This window comes from Taeniopygia guttata, chromosome 15 (genome assembly GCF_048771995.1).
Source record: "Taeniopygia guttata chromosome 15, bTaeGut7.mat, whole genome shotgun sequence".
Lineage (NCBI taxonomy): Eukaryota > Metazoa > Chordata > Aves > Passeriformes > Estrildidae > Taeniopygia > Taeniopygia guttata.
Window position 1 is genome coordinate 5,468,056 of NC_133040.1, and position 18,918 is coordinate 5,486,973.

Consider the following 18,918-nt stretch of genomic DNA (forward strand, 5'->3'; position numbering starts at 1 on the left):
CATCTCAGTGCCCTCCTGGCCACCCAGTGGAGCCACTGGTGCATGCCAGCTGTGTTTTCCTGGGCTGCCCATGATCATCCAAGCAGCAGATGCCCGTCACTTCAATCCGGAACCACTGTGAGAAAGAACCCAGGGTAAAAATAATCCTTCAAGATCAAAAACAAGAAGCATTTTCTGTGTAGCTGAAATTCAATGGGATGTGCTAGTCAGGTGTTAAAACTGTGTTTAATAAAAAACCAGAAATCGTAAAATCATTGTATGGTTTGGATTGAAAGAGGCCTTTAAAGATTGTGCCAATTAATTGTGCCAATTAATTGTGCCAATTAAAATTGTTCAACCCTGTGCCAACTAAGATTAAGAGCACTAATAAACTCATTTTGATTTGATGATAATTACAATAAACCTGTCTCTCTCTTCAAAGGCCATTTCATTCCACAGGAAGAAGTGTAATCTCTCCACTGGGTAGTAGTGTTATTAGTGATACTTCTAGTAGGGATGCTACCAATAGTGGTGCTGGCTGTCAGAGATGGTGTCCGTGGTGGAGCAGGACCGTGGGGTACCAAACCTCCTCTTCTGCAAGGAACCACGATGGAATCAGACAAATGCTTCACCCTGAAGCATTCCAGTGGGCATTTCAGAGATCTTACACCGCCTCATGCTATTTAAATCCCTCTGTGCTCGGCAGGCAGCACACGGAAGTTCTGGGTTATCCCCCTTTTCCCCCACTACGGAAACAGCTCGAGACGATGACGCTTTTTAACTCGCGGGTCCCGGGCGGGTGAGGGAAGGACGGACGGACCGCGGGTCCCGGGCGGGTGAGGGAAGGAAGGACGGACACACAGCGGGTCCCGGGCGGGTGAGGGAAGGAAGGACGGACGCACAGCGGGTCCCGGCCGGGTGAGGGAAGGAAGGACGGACGCACAGCGGGTCCCGGCCGGGTGAGGGAAGGAAGGACGGACGGACCGCGGGTCCCGGCCGGGTGAGGGAAGGAAGGACGGACGCACCGCGGGTCCCGGGCGGGTGAGGGAAGAAGGACAGACCGCGGGTCCCGGGCGGGTGAGGGAAGGACGGACGGACCGCGGGTCCCGGCCGGGTGAGGGAAGGAAGGACGGACGCACAGCGGGTCTCAGCCGGGTGAGGGAAGGACGGACGCACCGCGGGTCCCGGGCGGGTGAGGGAAGGAAGGACGGACACACAGCGGGTCCCGGCCGGGTGAGGGAAGGACGGACGCACCGCGGGTCCCGGGCGGGTGAGGGAAGGAAGGAAGGACGCACAGCGGGTCTAGGCCGGGTGAGGGAAGGAAGGACGGACGCACCGCGGGTCCCGGCGCCGCCGCGGGCGGTGCTGTTACGGGCCAGCGCCAGGGGGCGCCGCCGAGCGCCGCAGCGGGCCCGGCTGAGGCGCGGCCGCCATGGGCGCCGAGCGGGAGGCGCGGGCCTGCGCCGCCTTCTACGGCACTCGGGGCCTCGCCCCCGCCGTGCTCTCCTGCCTGCGCTGCCTGCGGCACTTCGCGGGGTAAGAGCGCGGCCCCGGGCAGGCAGCTCCGGTGTGCCCGGCGGCGGCTGCATCGGGATGCCCCCGGTGTGTAGCGGCCGTGCGTCCCGCGGGTCGGGAGGGCAGAAGGGAGGGAGCGTGTGGAGATCGATGCCCAGCGAGGGGTTCGAGCCCCGCTCGCGTGCCCCACATTCCTTCCCAGGGCTGCAGTGTTGAGGGTTTTCGTGCCCTTCTGCCCACCAAGGGTTTGTAGTGCGCTGAGCTTTGAGGATTTCGTGTAGCTCCCCTCCCCCGCGCTGTCCCTCCAGCGAAATGCTGAGTGCGGCTGGCAGAGAGGAGCACCGCGCTGGGGCACCCCAGTCCCAGATCCCACTGAGTCGGGGTATTCCCCCGCTACAAACTTCACCGGGCCAAGGTATCCTCACCCCTATCCTTGTCCTGCTCCAGGAGTACTGCCAAGAGATGCAAAGAGAAGCACCTGGAGGAGGCTCTCCAGCTGACACGGGTGCTGAGCGAGGGTCTGCAGGCGCTGGGGGAGGCAGAGGCACGACCCCTGCTCCGCTGTGTCCTGGCGTTCCAGATGGAGGCAACCAGCAGCTGCAGCTCCTTCCAGAAACTGGAACAGGTCTGTAAGGCAATTTGCCCGCTCCTGGCACATCTCTGGAGTTTTCCGGCATCTTTACCAGCAAAGGGGCTCAGAGGTGGTGCAGGCTCCCCCAGTAGCACCTGACAGCTGGTGTGTCCCAGGGGTCTGGGCAGAGCAGCTGACTTGGGTGTCTCTTGGCAGATGGTGACCCAACTGGCAGTGGGGAAGGAAGCCCTGTTGGCCCAGGAGGTGGACACACTGCTGGCTGGCTTGGCACTGCAGGGAGAGGTGAGAGAACCCCGGCTGTGCAGTGTCACTGGCTTTCATGGGGACTTGTCTGGAGACCATGTATCACAGGCACCTCATGGTTTGGGCTGCCTCCAGTCCTTCTCTTCACTTCCTATGGTTCTGGGGATTTGCCCTTGCTTGCAGCTGGTAACATGTGGCTTTTCACATGTTCACATGTTCATTTTCATATTTTGTCAACATTTTCATATGTTCACATGTTTCAAGGGCTGGCCTTTCACACTAGCCGTTTGCTCATCCCTGGGGCAGCCTCTGGCACTGGCAGAACTCTCCTGCCCAAGGTACTGAGCATCAGCATGTTGTCACACAGGACAAACTACCCTTCTGTCCCTGCAGGTGCTGTCTCCTGAGGACCTTCAGTCAGGTCAGCCTCTGTTCCTTACCTTCTGGGATTTCCTCTGAGCTCACACCATGAGTGCACAGAACATTTCCTGCCAACCCAAACTGGGTACTCTGTGCTCATGGGAGGGGAGCGGGGATCAGCCAGATCCGTGTGATCTCTGCAGAGGTCCAGCTCTGCCCACCCACAGCTGGAAACAAGACAAGCCAAGCATTCCCTGCATCCCAGCCCCATTCATACCTCACTTATCAGTGCCCTTGGCTGGACTGGGAGCAGGAGGGCTGGGGCTGATGCTGTCCCCTTGCCCGCAGTGTCCATGTTCCTGGAGGAGAGCAGCCTGGGCCGGCAGCACTGGCGCCAGAACCTGGCCCTGCTGCTGCAGCGCCTGGCCAGCACCCTGCACTGGGTGCTGCAGGGCCAGCCCACACCTGGCAGCACGTGGGGCTACCTGGTCATCAAGGTAGGAGCCAGACTGGGCAGTGGGGGAAGGATCAGTACCTGCAAGGACAGGCTGGGCACCGGCAGCAATGTGCAGAGGGATGTAACTGCTTTGAATGGCCGTTCCTGGGGCATTGCTGCTTTTTCAGAGGTAAGGAATACTGATCATCCCTGTGGCACCTCCTGCTCCTCCAGGCCTGCCTCCAGGTCTTCCAGGTGCTGCCAGAGGATGTGGCCCCCCTGGTGTGGAGCACATCAGGAAAGAGTGAGACCCTGCAGAGCCTCTTGGGACTGCTGCTGGAGGTGGCTTGGGGGAAGGTGCGTACAGCCCTGGGAGGGATGGAGCTGCCTGTCCCAAGGAGCAGAGCAGTGCTGTTCTTCCCGGGTGCTTTCCCCATTCCCCTCCCCAAGGCAAGCCTGCAGAGTGTCTGGTATGTCTGAGAGACCCCATGTAGCTGTTTGCAGGTGCAGTTAAATGTTGTTGGGGTTTAAATGGTGTTTTGAGTTGTGCCTTTGCCTCCCTGCGAGTCCAGGCCCTGAACAAGGACACGAGGCTGCTGGCAGGCACAGCCCTGAGCATGTTGGTGAACACGGCCCCCCAGCCCCAGGACGGGGCCAGTGCTGTGCTGACCCTGTTCCAGCTCCCCAGCCAAGGTGCGTGCTCCATCCTGAGCTGAGGAAGGCCTCTGGCAAAGGGTGTCAGGCGTGTTTGGGTGTGAGGAGACAGAGGCTGGTGCCAAGCTGGACTCTGCTGCTGTGCCTGTCTCTTGGTGTCTGGGAGCTCCAGCTGTCTCCAGCCACCTCCCATGGATGTTCTGGAATGAGCCATGGCGGTTGGTCTCAGAGCAGCATTTGGGTTTGCCACCTTCCTTCCATCCAGTGCAGCCATTTTCCAGCAGGCACTGGGGAGCTGAAATTTGGGGAGCTGGTGGTGGTAGTGCCCCGTGTCCTGGAACCAGATGGGCTGGAGAAGCTGGTGCTTACCAGAGGTTTGCTGACGTGCTGCAAGATGGACATCCTCAGCTGCCAGCTGGAGGGCCTCCCCAACAAGGTAGGAGAGCTCAAACCTAGTGGACAGGGCTTGAGGGAGCCCTTGGAGAGGGCTGGCAGATGCCTGTGGTGCCTGCTGGTCCTTGGGGGATGAGGCCAGGCTGCACCCCTCTACGCCAGCAGCTCCATGCATCCTGCTGAGCACAGCCAGTTAGCCAAAGAGCTTTTTCCAAAGACATCCCAGCAGGGATTTCTCTTTCCTGGGGGGCTGGGAAACAAAGTGCTGCCAAAAGCCCCTGCACAAGCAAAGCAGTGTTCACCCTGTGTTCCCATGGCATGAACTTGGGGCTGTCCCTGCAGAGCACAGCCCCATCTCTGCCCAGCTCTAGTCTCTCCCAAGTGCTGAGGACTTCTGGCAGGGAGCAGAGGTGTGCTCTGTAAGAGCAGGAGAAGCAGGCAGCACTCTCCTTGCCTGTCTCAGGGCAGGGTTTTCTTCCTGGAAATTCTGTGCCTGCCCTCTCCCTGAGCTGCTGTACCCCTGCAGGCCTGCCTGCTGCTGGACATGGTCTTTCCTGCTGTGTGTGCCCTGACCAGGGAGCAGAAGGACTGCCACTACTACTGCTTCCAAGGTAGGAGACGTGACCCGGCCGTGGCAGGGAGGTTTGAAAGGTTCACTGTGTTTGTGATGCATAGAGTCCCCATGTGCTTCATCTTCTCCCAGGGAAGATGCTTTTCTGGGTCTTGGTGGCTGGTTTGGAAACTGCTATTAATTTCTGTTCCAGCCCAATGGACACTTACCCTCTTGGGGTCTTGTGTGCCTAACGGGGGTGCTGCTGCTCCTGCACACAAGGTCCTCAAGGCCACAGCCTGTGCAGGCTCTGGTGCAGGTGGGTCTGGGGTGAGGGCTGCAGCAGAGCTCTGTTTTGGCAGCCTGTGCACTGTGGTTGCAGCGCCTGCGGGAGGGCCTGGCTGCTCTCTGGCACCTGACAGGGACCCGTATCCTGGCCCAGGACACTGAGCTCCTCCAGGAGGTCACCCAGCTGCTGTGGAACAATGCAGAGACCCCGGTAAGGACACAGTGCCAAAGGGCACCAAGTGTGGCAGCCAGGAACAGCTCTTCCTTCACCTGGCTCAGCTGCTGTTCCCAGCCCATAACACATCCCTGCCTGCTTCAGCTCCATCAGCCATATAGACTCCCTTGCTTGCAGCTGCCAGAGCAGGGCAGTCCCACTGCTGAGGTCCTGGCATTTGTCACACACAGGCTCTAAAGGGCCATGTCCTGGTGCTTCACCTGCCACAGGACAGCAAGACATGAGAGGGAGCCCACCCAACCCCCTGTTTGTGGTCCTTCTCCCACAGGTGGAAGGTGTGTCTGAGTTCATCCACAGCTCCTTCCGGTTACTCCTGGAGATCTACCATCTGGAGTGCCAGCACTTCCAGGACCAGGAGAGACCCCTCTACCAACAGATGCTGCAGAGGGTGGTCTCAATGCCCTGGCAGATCAAAGCAAGATACGTGCCGCTGTGTGCCATCGTCCCCTACATGGGCAGCCAGCAGGTAGGGAAGGCAGGGGTATGGGCAGTCCTGGTGTCAGATGGCTCTGCTGCTGAGGTGGCACAGCCTCTGTCCTCTGCCTGTCACCTTCTACCAAGCTCAGCTGTGTGGGCAGGGAGCCTTCCCACCCAGAGAGGCTATTTTAGCATCCTTGGGGTAGTGAGCTACAGCAGTGCATCCCTGGGGAGTGCCAGCGGGAAGGGAAGCTTTGCCTGTCAGTGCCCACCAAAAGCTCCCCAAAAGCAGCTTTGAGGAGATGCTCAGTGCCAGGGGTGACTGCAGTGTGGCCTGTACCCATCTGTCTTTTCCCCAAGTGCAGCTTTCAGCCCAACAGGGAGATGAGGGTCACCTGCCTTTCTCCCAGGTGCTGGATGCCTACCCGGACCTGCCACAGCATCTCCTGAGCTGCCTCTCCACCAACCACCTGTGTCCCGCCGCTGCTGAGGTCTACAAGGTCCTGGTGCGGCAGCAGTGCAGCGAGTGGCAGGATGGGCAGCAGGGCACAGAGGTGGCCCTGGCAGAGCAGTGGGCACTGTGCTGGCTCCCCCTGCTCTCCCAGGCCCTCTGCTCTCCCTTGCCCATTCTGCAGACCAATGCTGCCAACCACCTCCTCACCTGGACCCTGCGGCAGCTCCCGGCTACCCAGGCACTGCTGGCTGCCCAGTTTGGTGGCCAGGACACGATGTCACTGCGGGCTTGGGTGTCAGTGCTGAAGGCACAGAAGAGTGTAGCAGGGGCCCTGCCGCTGGGGGATGAGGCGCTGGAGCGGCTCTCCCGCTGCCTGGGCACCTGCGAGGAGGGCGTTCGGCTGGCAGCGCTGGGTCTGCTCTGCTGCAGCCCCAACACCAACCAGCCCCTCTCGGGCACCGAGGTGCAGCTGCTGCGCGAGTTCCTGCCCCTCAACCTCAACTGCGACTCCTCCTCGTTCCGGCAGCTGCTGCAGGCGGCGGTGAGGAAGGCGCTGGTCCGGCTGCGGGACAGCTCGCTGGCCCAGCTGCGGGGGAAGGCACCGCGACGCTCCGGGCCGGGCGAGGGAGCTGAGCAGCTCGCCCAGGCAGTAGGTGAGGAGGCCCTGAGCAGCTTCACCACAGCCCTGGGAGATTCACACGTGCTCAGCATCCCTTGCTGCCATGCTCTCTGCCCACAGGCTTTGTGGAATGGCTGCTGCAGCTCAGCATCGCCTCACTCAGCCCAGGCTCCAACTACCAGAGGAGGAAGACGGCTCTGCTCCTCCTGGCTGCTGTTTTGGAGACCTGCACAGACACCTGGAGCCCTGACAGGAAGAAAGGCCAGCCCCCACGTGAGTACAGGCAAGGTACCTGGAGTATCACCTGCAGCTGTGGGGATACTCCTAGCCAATCCCATCCCACTGCCCTGTGTCCCCATCACAGGGACCATGGCCACACTGCTGAGCTACGCCAGGCAGAGCGGCTGCTGGGACTTCTTCTCCCAGCCCAATTTGTTGGCACTGCTGAGCTGCCTGCAGGACAGCACTAATGAGGTGAGCCTTGTAAAGCCAAGGGGAGGAGATAAAGATGCCTGCCTTGGCCTCAAGCAGGCTCAGAGGAGAAGCCCACCATGATTCCCATTTTCCCATGTCCCACTTTTCCCCATGTCTTTTCTGTCCTGGCAGATCAGAGACTTGGCCTCGGAGCTGCTTGTCCGCTACTTCCCTGCCACATTCCCTGAGCCCATTGCCCTGGCTCTCTTCCAGCTGGCCCAGGACACCCTGAGCAGCCCCCGAGTGCAGGAGGCTGAAGCTGGAGCTGTGCTGATGAAGACCATCCTGCAGAAGTATGAGCTCCTGGCATGCCCTTCCTTCTCCCTGTGGTGGCACAGGACTCTCCAAGAGTGTGTTGGCAGCACTGGTGCTTCACCAGTCTGTGGTCATGGGTGGGGTTTGCAATAGCCTTGCGGTGGGAAGCTGGGGAGGGGTGAGGTGCAGGAGTCTGCATGGGGGAGGAAGGAGCCGAATAGCACAAGATGGGCGGGAAATTCCCTGGTATTCACAGCAGGATCTGCCTGTTTCCCCAGGTCAGACAGTGGCACCATGAAGAGCCTGTCCCTGGAGGCTCAGGCAGCCCTGACACTGTCTAGCCGAGGGCTGTGCTTTGCCCAGCACCTTCTCCACGTGCTGCAAGCCCAGTACAAGGTGGCATGCAAGGACCTGCTGCGAGCAGCAGCCACCGCACCAATGCATGGTATGGCCCCAGCTGGGCAGGGCAGGGCAGGGAGCAGCTCCTGCAGCAGCTGCCTGGGACCTGGAGCAGGCCAGAACCACGGCAGGACTCAGACCACAGCTCATTGCTGGTGCCACATCCTTGCCTTGGTTTCCCTGTTCTGGCACTGCCCCTGCCTTGCACACCTCTCACCCAGGGCCCTGTTCACTCCCGTGTCCCTGAGCCACATCAGCCGCGGGCTCAGGTGGAGAGCCAGGGCTGTGCTGACACCACAGTGAGCAGAGGTGGGTGTTTTGCAGGAGCCATCGCAGCCCTGCGCAGGTGCCTGCTCCAGGTGCCGGAGGTGGCCATCTCCATGCAGGCAGCAGAGTTGGTGCAGAGCTGGCAGGAGCTCCTCACCTGCCTCCTGACTACAGTGAAAGACATCACCTCCCTCCTCCTGGGGGCTCTGCAGAGCCAGCAAGGCCCCGGTGCTGATGAGCAAGGTGAGTGTGTCCCCATGGGGGCAGAACCAGCCCTGAGATCCATGCCTGGGAACCACTGGCAATTCCATCAAGTCATTCCTAGCCCAGCAGCCCTCCAGCCCCAGGGAAATGCACTTGCTTTGGGCTCAGTTCCTCTAGCAGGGGACCATGGTGGGGCTGGGTCCCTTTCTCAACTCCATGGGAGAACAGGAGCCCTGGAAGCAAAAGCCTTCCAGAAGCAGTGAGGCACCTGCCAGATGAAAACAGTTGGGAAAGGAGGGGCTGGCAGAGCCCTTATAGGCCTTGGAAAGAGCAGTGGGAAAAATGCACCTGCATTCCTGAGTGGGGCACGTGGCAGGGAAGGAGCCACTGCCATTTGTGTGCATTCAGACAGGGGGACAGCAGGTCCTCCCAAACCCCTGCAGCAATCCCCCTCCCACTGCCCTCCACCACTGTGCTCAGACCTGGCTTTTCCTTTTGCAGCTGCTGCCCCATCATTTGCAGAGATGGGGAATGCCATTGGTTCCCTCATCATGCTGGGGAAGGCCCAGGAGCAAGAGGAAGAGGAGGGTGACTCAGTCCTGTTGTCAGAGGAGCACAACCTGATCCTGACTTGCTGCTGGGTGTCAGTGAAGGTGGGGACTCCTCATGGCACTGGGAGAGGGGCAGCTCAGCATGGCACCCATCATCCACCCTACCCCAGCTGCTGCTTCACTTCCCCCTGGGACATTTGCTGGGGATGAACATGGGAGGATTTCTGTCCTTACTTCAGTGCTCTCACAGATGTCCTCACCCCCTTCCAGGAAGGATTCAACTAGCACGCTCCCCAAAAGCAGCCCCCTCCCTGCCCTTATGGAGCCCAGCTTCTTCCCAGACACTGATAGTCCCCTGCTGTGGCAGAGCCAGGCTACCTGGCTTGCAGCCCTGCTGCCACCCAGCCCAGCTTCTCTTCCTCCTTGCCACTCTTGCTGACCTTCCTCTTCTTCCCAGGAGATTGGGCTGCTCCTGGGGGGCCTGGCCGAGCTGCTGCTATCCCCAGCACTGTGTGCTGAACTGGGGCCGCTCCTGCCGCTCCCCACCCTGCAGATGGCCACCAGGGTGTTCCAGGAGATCCTGCTGCGGTGCCGACACTGGGTAAGAGCGTGTCTGGGCCCTTGGCCATCCCTCCAGCCCTGCCCTGGCATGCTGGGGTGGAAGGAAGGTGAGGGCAGGGGGGCAGGGTCTGCTGTGGGGAAGGCTGGAAGTCCCCTGGCTGGGATCCCAGTGCCAGACCCTATCACATCTTCTCACTTGATCTTCCCCTTTGCAAAGAGTTTTCTGGGCCATGGGGAGCTGGTGGGTGCAGCCTTTGGGGTTCTTGTCCTGACACTGCTCTGCCCCAGGGAGCAGTGGAGGGCTGCAGCATGGGCTTCACCAAATTCTGCGCTGCGCTGCTGAACCACCCGGATCCAGAGCTGCAGGCCATCCCACGGGCTGTGCTGGAGCAGGTACAGTACTCACTGTGCCTCTTGTTTCCCGTGTGCCCCAGGGAGCACCAGAGGCGTTTCTGCACTCCCTGGGGCAAGCACCCTCCTGGCAGGGCAGCTGCAGGTTCCAGGTGACAGGTTTCCAGCCAGATCTCAGGTGGATTTTGTTTCTCTGTCAGGGCTTGGAAGCACTGAGTGGGCCCCGGAGCAGCTCGATCACGCGCCGTGCTGCCGGCTTCCCCATGCTCTTCCTCTGCATCGTCAGCGGCGAGGCCCCGGCACAGGCACGGCCGCTCCTGACCCGCTGCATCCAGACCCTGCTGACCTTGGCTGCCACAGCACTGCCACAGGACTGGGACCAGACCCTCGACCTCCCGCAGGTGAGTGTGGCACTCCTGGCTGCTGGAGCCTCTTTGGGGACAGGGTGATCTGTGCTGGGTCCCCTGAGCTGTGCCAGGTACCCAGTGTGAGACTGTGAGAACTCAGTGAGCAAAACCCTACAGCTCTGGTCGTGCTGTCCAGCCTGGGAGCTGATGGCCTTTTGGCTCCCCTGTCTTTTCCTACCCTCTTCCCCAGACATGGTAGCATGAGCCCCCTGTGCTCTCCCCAGGTGTGTGCCCTCCACGTGCTGCAGACACTGGTCCGTGGGGCGGGGCTGGGCGGGGCAGTGCTGTGCCACGCCACACCCATGATGGCCCTGGCACTGCAGGGCCTGGGCTCGCCGTGCTGGGCCATGAGGAACGCGGCCATCCAGCTCTTCAGTGAGTACTGGCAGAGAGAGATCCCACAGCCCCCAGGGCTCGGGGCCTGTGTGGGCTGAAGTGCAGGGGGTTGGCAGGGTTGGACGGGACCTGACACTGCCTTCTCTGTCCCTGCAGGTGCCCTCACATCCCGGCTGCTGGGACAGCCGCGGAGCCACAGGGATGGCTGCCCATCAGAGGGGCTGAGCCTGCATGCCTTCCTTGGGCAGCACCCAAAGCTGGGCGCTGTGCTGCTCGGAGAGCTCAAGGTGGCCACAGCACCCACATCAGGGGGGCCCCGCCTGCACCCTGCACTCCACGCCATCCTCACCCTCTTGGCCCAGCTGCAGCCTGGTGCTGACAGTCCCGGCAGGTATGGGGGCAGTGGGGATGCTGTGCCTTAGCCAAGGGCTCCTGCAGTGGGAAGGGCTCCTCCCATGGTGCTGAGGCTGGCTCTGGCTCTTGTGAGATTTTACTCCAGCCAGAGCATCACTACATACTGCCCCTTTTGCTCCACAGTCCCTCTGCTCCCTTCCTGGGGCCACTGCTGGGGCTGGCAGAGAGCCCCATCTACGCTGTGCGAGCCATGGCTGCCAAGGCTCTGGTGCCCGCTGTGCCCCCTCCCCAGCGCTGCAGGCTCCTCCTGCAGCTGGCCCGGCAGCTCCCTGCAGCCCCCGGAGAGATCCGCTCTCACAACGCTGTCCACGGGCACCTGCTGCAGATGCGGGCACTGCTGGGCTCCGCCACAGGTGCCGGGGGGTGAGTGTTGCCACGCTGTCGCCCCAGCTGGGGTCACTGTGCCAAGTGCAGCCTTTTGGGCACAGAAGACTCCATCTCGGCGCTTGCCCCGTGGTGAGGCTGTGTCTCCCTGCAGGCTGTCGGCCGAGGCGCTGCACCCAGTGACTCTGCAGCTGGAGACGCGGGGCTGGCTGCTCACCCCGGCCCAGCGCTGCCCCCTCGTCCGCGCCGCCTTCCTCCAGGTCCTCGCCCTCCTGCCCACATCCTTCAGCCCTGGCTTCGCCCAGTACATCCATGACACCATCAGCACCGAGCTGGGCAGCCTCCTGCAGGGGGAAACGTCAGGCTGTGCCGAGCTGCAGGTACTGCTTCCTGCCAGGAAAATCATGGCCATGCCTGACTGCCAGTGAGCCTGGGCAGGGACAGGGGGAGCCATTGCTCCAGGCTGAGCACTGGGAGGGGAATTCTGTTCTTTTCCTGCAGGTGGGCTCAGCCGTCCTCCACCAAACCATGGCTCACTTCATGTGCAGCGAGGCAGCCCGGCTGGCGGACAGCAAACGGATTGCTGCTGTCTGCTCACTTCTCCAGCAGCCCAACCCCGACATCCAGCTTGGCATCCTGAGCTGGGTGACTGATGGGGAGCGAGGAACATGCAAGGAGGTGGAGAACGCTCTTGGGCTGACATTGCTGGTATGATGGGGCTCAAAATTCACCAAGTAGAGGGGCCCCAGTGCACCACGCAGATGGGACCCCCTGAGATCCCATTGCTGAGAAGCTTGGTGCTCCCCAGGCTGAGGGTGCATGGATGCAGGGCACTTGCCTGGTCCTGCAGTGCTAGGACCACTAACCATGTACCTTCTTTCCTATTGTTAACTAGGAGAGCTTGCAGTCGGTGCTGCAAGAGAGAAGGGACAAAGAGTTCCTGAGATTGTACCTTGAGGCTTTGCTGCATCTTTACAGAGATCCCTCGTCATGGTCCCAGGAAGCTTCCAATAAGCTCCAGGGCTCCTCAAGATCATGCCTGGAGATGCTGCTGCACATGGTGGAGGCTGAGTGTCCTGGGCCTGAACTCCTCTTCCAGGCACTGTGTGCTGCCAGCCTGCTGCTTGCCCACCAGTAGGTCCTTGCTGCTGCTGGGGGGCTGCCCAATTCTTCCAGCAGATTCTTCCTTAGTCCTTACTAGAAACAGCCATGACTTCTCTCCCATAAATCACAGCATTGCACCTGGCTCCTGCAATCTCAGGGCAGCCAGTAGCCTTTGGTCCCCTAATGGAGCAGCAAGGTGTGCTTGAAATCACTCTTCTTCCCTGGCCTTGGCAGGTGTGGGGACGAGGCCGTGGCACTGGTGGAGCGCTGGTGTGCGGCGCTGGAGGAGTGCAGCCAGTCCTCTTGGTCCGAGCTGCTGCGGCTGGCGGCTGCCCGCTCCCTGCAGCTGGCGGGGGCCGGTGTGGTGCGGCGATCCCTGCGTGCTGCCCGTCCCTCGCTCGGCCCCGTGGCTCTGCGGTAGGTCACTGAGCCCATCTCTGGGGATGGCTGTGCTTGCTGCACTGCTCCCTGCAGCCCCCGCCCCAGCCTGCTGCAGATAATGGGCCCTGCAGAAGGTGTCCCCTGCAAAAACTCAAGGGTATGGAGGAAAGCCCCACTCATTCAAAAATCACGGGCAGTCAAGAGCTCACAGCCTAAAAAAAAAAGTGTGGGTGGCATTTTAATACAAGCAGCCAGTCCATTATGAGCAGCAGATGGCATTGCTGAGTCCCTCAATCCCCAGCACAACCCCTACCTTTCCAAGCTCTTGGGTGGTGGCTGTGTCTTTCACAGTCCAGGAAAAAAGGCCCTCAGAGAAGCATTCTTTTGAGGTGTCATCCTCCCCTCCAAGCAGGCTGGGATGCTTTAGGGCATGCAGTATGCTTCCTTTCCCTTCTCTTCCCTTTCCTCAGGCTGATAAACATGGCCATTCGCCTTCTGCAAGATGAGGAGCGGGAGGTCCGGCATGAGGCCTCAGGTTTTGCCAGCCTCCTGCAGCAGAGCCCAGGGAAGCTGCTCCAAGATGGCTGCATCTTTGTGCAGGACAACGTGGGGCTCCAGAGGCTCCTAGAACTCCTTCTGGGAGAGTTCGGGGGGCACCCTGAGACCTTCGACTCACTACTTCAGCATATCCCCATCTTAGATCTCAGGAGTGTTGTGGAGGAGCTGGAGGCCAACAAGTGAGTTGCTGGACCTGTGGACTGGCATGAGGGAGTGTGGGGTAGCACAGGGCCAGCCCTTGGCTTCACTCACACCTCTGCTTTCTCCCCAGAGCTGCCAGCCTGTACAAGGAGGACGAACCCAACGTTTTTGCAGAGCCAGCTGTCCTGGCACAGCAGCTGCTCCCTGTCCTGGTGCAGCTCCTGGAGAAGGCTCCCACTGGCAGCCCACTCCATGCCTTGGCTCTGCAGTGGCTGGAAGCCACAGGCCCCGGTGTGCTGAGGGACCTGCAGTACTGCAAACGCTGCTGGAGCCAAGGTATGGCGAGCGTGGAGTGCCTGGGACAAGCAAACAGTGTCCTTGTTCCCCAGGCCAGCTCTGCCCATGGGGACCCCGCCCCACTCACGGCTCCTTCCCCGCTCTCTCCACAGGGGCTGCTGTCCGCTGGGGGATGAAGGCGCTGGGCTGTGCCAAGCTCCACACAGCCCTGGCCGTGCTGCTGGTGAGGGCCCGCCTGGTGGCACGGGTGCTGCGGGTGCTGGGGGAAAGTGCCACCACCATGCCAGGCCTGGGCTGTGGCTCCCAGGAGCTGGAGCAGGAGCTGGAGCTGGTACAGGGGCTGCTGGTGCAGCATGGCCTGGCCCCTGTGCCAAATCAGGACAATGCACCAGGAGAGCTGGGACCACTGTTGGGGACTGACAGCTCCAAGCATGCAGCAGTGTGACACGGAATCCTGCAGCCATCTCCCTCCATTTCCTGGATGCTCTCTCTGACCAGCAGCCAGGCCTGCAGGTTTGGTGGTGTAACTCAGGGGAACCCCACTCACAATGTGGGACACACTCGCTTTTGTTCCCAGTTTCTAATTCTGCAGCTGAGGACTCCAGTGCAGCATTGCCTTGGCCTATGTCCATGGCTTCCTTGCCCTCAGCTCTGGCTGGCAGGAGGGGACCTGTGCTCCAGAACTCTCACATGCCCTCATACTCAACTCTCGCCACCTGTTTTTTTAACCAGCACTTTGGTCTTTGGCCGACGTGGGCTTTTACCCCAAATAAAGAGGCCAAGAACATTCCCAGTGTTGAAGCCTTTTAATTCCGCTGCCCAGGAGGGTGGTGTGAGAGCAAGCTGCAGGAGCCAAACATGTCCTGAGCAGCAAACAGACAACAGCCACTGGCTGCAGTGGAGAAAGACCCAGCTCTGGCATGGCACGTGCTCCCACCACAGGCTGTGGTAGTACCACTCAAAGCTGGGGCAGGGACCCCACCAGCAAGGTCATGTCATGGTGGGCAAGGACTGGAGAAGGGCAGCAGCACCCAGCCTCATTCCTTCCAATGGGACTGCCAAGCCCCACGGCTGGAACTGGGTACTGGCACCTTTTGGGTGTCTGTTAAATATCTCTGCAAAACTGCCCTGCCTGGCTCACCTGACACTGCAGTGAGTGAGCTCAGACAAGAGGAGGAATGCTCCCTCCATCCTCATGTTGCTTGCCAGTTGCAGCTTATGGAAAGTACGTCATGGCTGAGCATGACATCATGACACCGTGTCACCGCCACATCATCTTCTCACCCAGATTTAACCTCATCATGCTGTTCTTCTACCATTAATCACCACACTTCAGCAATTCCCTTATTTCTAGTCTTTATAAGAAGGGTTTTTCCATTCTTCAGCAAAATATTTAATGAAAAACAGAGGGAGCTGGCACCAAGGGTGAACAGCAAACCTGCAGGAGGGTGAAATTATGAAAGAGACCACATTTTTATTTCATTCCCCACCTCCCAGCAAGGAGTGGTGCCATGGGGGGGCTCAGCTCACCTTCCCAGGGGGATCCTACACAAAGATGAGAGCTGGTGGGGAGCAGACACACCCCTCCTGCAGGCTCTCCTGCACCCACGAGCCCTGGCACCCCACCACAGAAGCGGCCACCCAAAATGTCCTGGAAGGGAAAATCAGTGAAAACTAGGGTGTGCCATCAATAAATACATTTTTAAAAAATCAAATATAGTTTTATATATGGGTTTATATTATATATATATATATAATAGTGGCAGTCGGACCAGATGATCATTGTCCCTTCCAACAGAGATAGTCTATTCTATTTTAATATGTTTATTTTTCTATTATAATATTGATTTATAGGATATATTATTGATTCATTTAATAATATTATAGTATACATTGTGGCATATTTTAACATAATTACAGCTTTGTACACAAATATTATAAGTACAATATAAAAGAAGAATGCCTTAGAGACAGGGAGAGATGTTCCTTAGGAGAGATCCCATGGTGGGGATGCCCCAGATGAGCACCTACCTGGCTCCTTGCAGCCCGTGCCCAGTGCAGTGGGGGCGGCGGTGGGGCAGATTCCCCCAGCACTCCACACACACCTGCTTGTCCCGCTGCAGCCGGCGGCTCCAGGCGCGCCCGCGGCACGGGGGTCCCACCTGCGTCAGGCGGAAATAGCCGCAGTAGCTGGGGAAAGGGGAGCTGGGGAGGGGGAAAATGGGAGGAGAAAAAAGGGAAAATGGTGGTCGGAAGGTAGGGCAGAAGTTGCGGTGGTTTGTTGATGGATTGGGGTATAAAGGGATGTAGGTTTGGGGGGTGGCAGAGAGGCCTCGGCCGGGGAGGTGAGAAGGGTAATGGTTCTGGGGGGGTGCAGAGGGATCCTGGTTTGGAGGGTGGGAAGGATGGCGGTTCTGTGGGGCATGCAGAGGGCCATGGTTTTGTATGGGGGTGCAACGGGGTTTAGTGCAGGGAGAAAAGTAATGTCTGGGGGACGCAAAAAGGCCCTGGGCCTGGGGGTGCAAAGAGCCCATGACCACAGGGGGTGCAGGGGGGTCCCGGCTTTGGGGAGGGGGGTTACGGAGGGGCCCCGACTCCACACATACCCAGAGGGCTCCTCCGGCAGTGGCAGCACAGCTCTTCGCCAGGGATCTCTGAAGTCCTGGCTGAAGGAGTTGGGGAGTATCTTGGCTACCTCTGGCAGAAGAGCAGCTGTGAGGGGCACGGGGATGATTAAAGACACCCCGGGACGGCAGCACATGGGGACGAGCACGCAGCCCAGTTACCTTTGGCCGTCCCGCAGGTCGGGTGCTGCCCCAGGCAGCCGCGGCGCTGCTTGAGGTCAGGACAGGGATCGCCCCCGTGCCGGGGCGGCACAGTGACCTGGCGGCTGCGGGCCCTGCTGCCAACCCCGCACGGGGAGCTGCACCCGCTCCACGGCCCCCAGGGCCCCACAGCACAGCCCACCGCTGCCAGGGATGGAGGAGAGGGAGAAGAAAGAGTTTCAGTGTCACGAACAATGGAAAGAGCAGAGCAGGGGAGATGCAGCACAGGGAACGATGAGAGAGGAGCAAGGGCAAGGGCCAGAGTCACCCCAGCAGCCCCTCTCCCCTGACCCCTGCTAGTGCAGGGGCTTTGTGAGCTGCTTCTGCAGGACTTTATCCCTGTGTGCATCGCGCTGAGCTGGGACCCTGCTAATCTCCCCGGAGATTAGGAAGGGCTGACTGCTGCAATTGTCCAGGGGGCCGTGGCCAGCACCAGCCTACCCAGATTTGGGTCCCCAGGGCAGGCTGGTTCTGCACTCCCCAAGCCCATGAGCCTGTTTGGCACCCTTAGTGCAGCCCCCAGTTCCCCAGTCCCCTGTGACAGTAGCAGAGGTGACACCGGGGCTTGTCCTGCTGGGTCCAGGACACTAACCACTCAGGCTTGCAGTGACAGTGCTACCATCAGCTACAAACCAGAGGCCACTCCTTGGAGCTCCCTCATTGCACTGGGGCCACCCAGACATTCAGCGTGGAAAAAAGGGGACAACTGGAACATTGCTACAAATCCAGCCCAGCCAGCATCCCAGACACATCCTGCTATCATCCAAGTCCGGGGCTAACAGGTAACAGCAAACACCCACCACCGAGCACAGAGGCACAGGCTGCCGTCCCCAGCCGCGGTCCGGCCAGTGCCATCCCCTCACCACTCACCGGCACGGCGGCACGAGGTGAGGTAGTCCTGGCAGCAGTCTCCCGTCCTCTGGCAGTACGAGTCGCAGTAGCAGCGAGCCCGGGGGGCACCGGGGGCCCAGCAGGCGTTGTTCCTGCCGGGGCAGCAGCGCTGCCGGCAGCTGCCCGTGGCTCCTACCAGGCAGCCGGCGGCCAGCAGCCAGCCCGCCCAGAGCAGCGGGCCCCGCATGGCACCGGAGCCTGCGAGCCCCGCGGGGTGATGGCTCTGCCCTGCTCCAGCGGACACTGGATGAGGAGCGACGGCTGTGCGGGTGGGAGCTCCGGCCGTGCCGCACCGCCCCCGGGCTGGGCGGGGGGACAAAGCCCGTTCCCTTCTGCTCCACCGCCCCTCGGCTCCATGGCAAGGGCAAGGACTTCATACAATTAACCAGGGTTTTTAATAAAGCACTGTGCATGAGACAGCACAGCCCTGCCTGAGAGCATCTGTGATTGGGCACTGCTGGGTAGGAGCTGATGCTCCCCCAGGAGCACCATCTCGGCGTGATGGGGAGCCCCGTCCCCCACCCACAGGGCAGGAGCCACTCACTGCCCATTCAGCACAGCCCGGACGCCAACGCAGCTGCTAAAGCCAGACTGATTTTATTCAAATTGCGAATGTAAAACAGAATAACAATAAAAAAAAAACCTAATGCAACCCTCACTGGCTTCAGAGCCAAAAGCCGCAGGTAAACCGTGCCCAGGCTTTCCTCCTTCATCCTCCTGTGTTAAGGCTGAGCTCATCGCTGGCTACAAGAGGGAGGAGGGATGGGTTGAGCCCTGGCTCTTGCACCCCCAGCTCCCTCAGGGAGAAATTTGGCACAAATCCAGTGGGGCCAGCCTGGCACGGGCAGGGCAGGGCTCCAGCCCCACGGCCATGGGTGTTAGTGAGTCAGCGTGAAGCTCTAAAGCTCCAAAAGCTACGGGATCACCTACGGCACCACAGAAACGCGGCGGGAGGGCAGATGCGGGGAATGTGGCAGAAGAAAGGGGCTTGCACCCCTGGCCGAGGGGCCAAGCCTGCGGCCTGGGGCTGCACCTCCTCGCCCCAGCTCGCACGCACGTCTCGGCTGTAAACGGCAGCTGAGGGGGCACCCGGCTCACCCCAACCCAGCCCACAGTGAGCAGAACGAAAGGCCTGGCAGGATGTGCAATTCTGGGCAACTGCTGCTCAGCAGCCTGGGGCTGAGCAGGGATGGGATGGGATGTTGCATGCCAGTGGTCTTGGTGCTGGCAGGGAGAGAGGAGGGAGCTTGGGGTCACACCAGGGGATCACTGCTCTCCCATCCTAGGGGGTGCAGGGCTGCTGGGCCCCCTCCAAGAGCTGCTGTGACCCTGTCAGTGGTATTAGCCCCACTGATACCCAGTGGTATCAGTCTGGCTTGTGATGGACAGTTTGGCATTGCATTCACATGGTGCGAGGGGGCTCTCAGCAGCCCCCAAAAGAGC

The 18,918-nt window shown here is 60.3% G+C and overlaps 2 protein-coding genes across 10 annotated transcripts; one reads left to right on the forward strand and one right to left on the reverse strand.

The window, feature by feature from the left end:
- Window positions 1-1,365: 1,365 nt before the first annotated feature.
- Window positions 1,366-14,546, forward strand: LOC100223798 (tRNA (32-2'-O)-methyltransferase regulator THADA). 3 transcript variants are annotated; one of them, XM_030286059.4, is made up of 31 exons: window positions 1,367-1,515; window positions 1,942-2,119; window positions 2,282-2,368; window positions 2,723-2,750; window positions 3,038-3,186; window positions 3,360-3,482; window positions 3,698-3,818; window positions 4,061-4,215; window positions 4,699-4,783; window positions 5,085-5,221; window positions 5,514-5,711; window positions 6,073-6,769; window positions 6,856-7,008; window positions 7,100-7,209; window positions 7,342-7,502; window positions 7,743-7,909; window positions 8,188-8,373; window positions 8,836-8,987; window positions 9,343-9,486; window positions 9,735-9,839; window positions 9,998-10,198; window positions 10,429-10,579; window positions 10,697-10,931; window positions 11,078-11,317; window positions 11,433-11,658; window positions 11,780-11,986; window positions 12,174-12,412; window positions 12,617-12,799; window positions 13,234-13,500; window positions 13,593-13,798; window positions 13,912-14,546. In XM_030286059.4, the coding sequence occupies exons 1-31, from the start codon at window positions 1,412-1,414 to the stop codon at window positions 14,202-14,204; spliced, it is 5,688 nt and encodes a 1,895-aa protein (XP_030141919.4). In that variant the 5' UTR covers window positions 1,367-1,411; the 3' UTR covers window positions 14,205-14,546. The 3 variants fall into 3 exon arrangements, 2 of the variants coding, with proteins under 2 accessions (XP_030141919.4, XP_030141920.4); XM_030286060.4 differs by having other exon boundaries at window positions 4,064-4,215; XR_005981949.2 differs by lacking the exon at window positions 13,912-14,546 and having other exon boundaries at window positions 1,366-1,515; window positions 13,364-13,500; window positions 13,593-13,733.
- Window positions 14,547-15,061: 515 nt separating this feature from the next.
- Window positions 15,062-17,844, reverse strand: LOC101234247 (somatomedin-B and thrombospondin type-1 domain-containing protein). 7 transcript variants are annotated; one of them, XM_030286068.4, is made up of 6 exons: window positions 17,455-17,807; window positions 16,546-16,728; window positions 16,366-16,471; window positions 15,791-15,964; window positions 15,290-15,410; window positions 15,062-15,197 (listed from the first exon to the last, which is right to left on the reverse strand). In XM_030286068.4, exons 1-5 carry the CDS (start codon window positions 17,660-17,662, stop codon window positions 15,305-15,307), a joined length of 777 nt encoding a protein of 258 aa, XP_030141928.4. In that variant the 5' UTR covers window positions 17,663-17,807; the 3' UTR covers window positions 15,062-15,197; window positions 15,290-15,304. The 7 variants fall into 7 exon arrangements, with proteins under 7 accessions (XP_030141928.4, XP_030141929.4, XP_030141927.4 ...); XM_030286069.4 differs by having other exon boundaries at window positions 15,155-15,410; window positions 16,366-16,456; XM_030286067.4 differs by having other exon boundaries at window positions 15,155-15,410.
- Window positions 17,845-18,918: the final 1,074 nt, after the last annotated feature.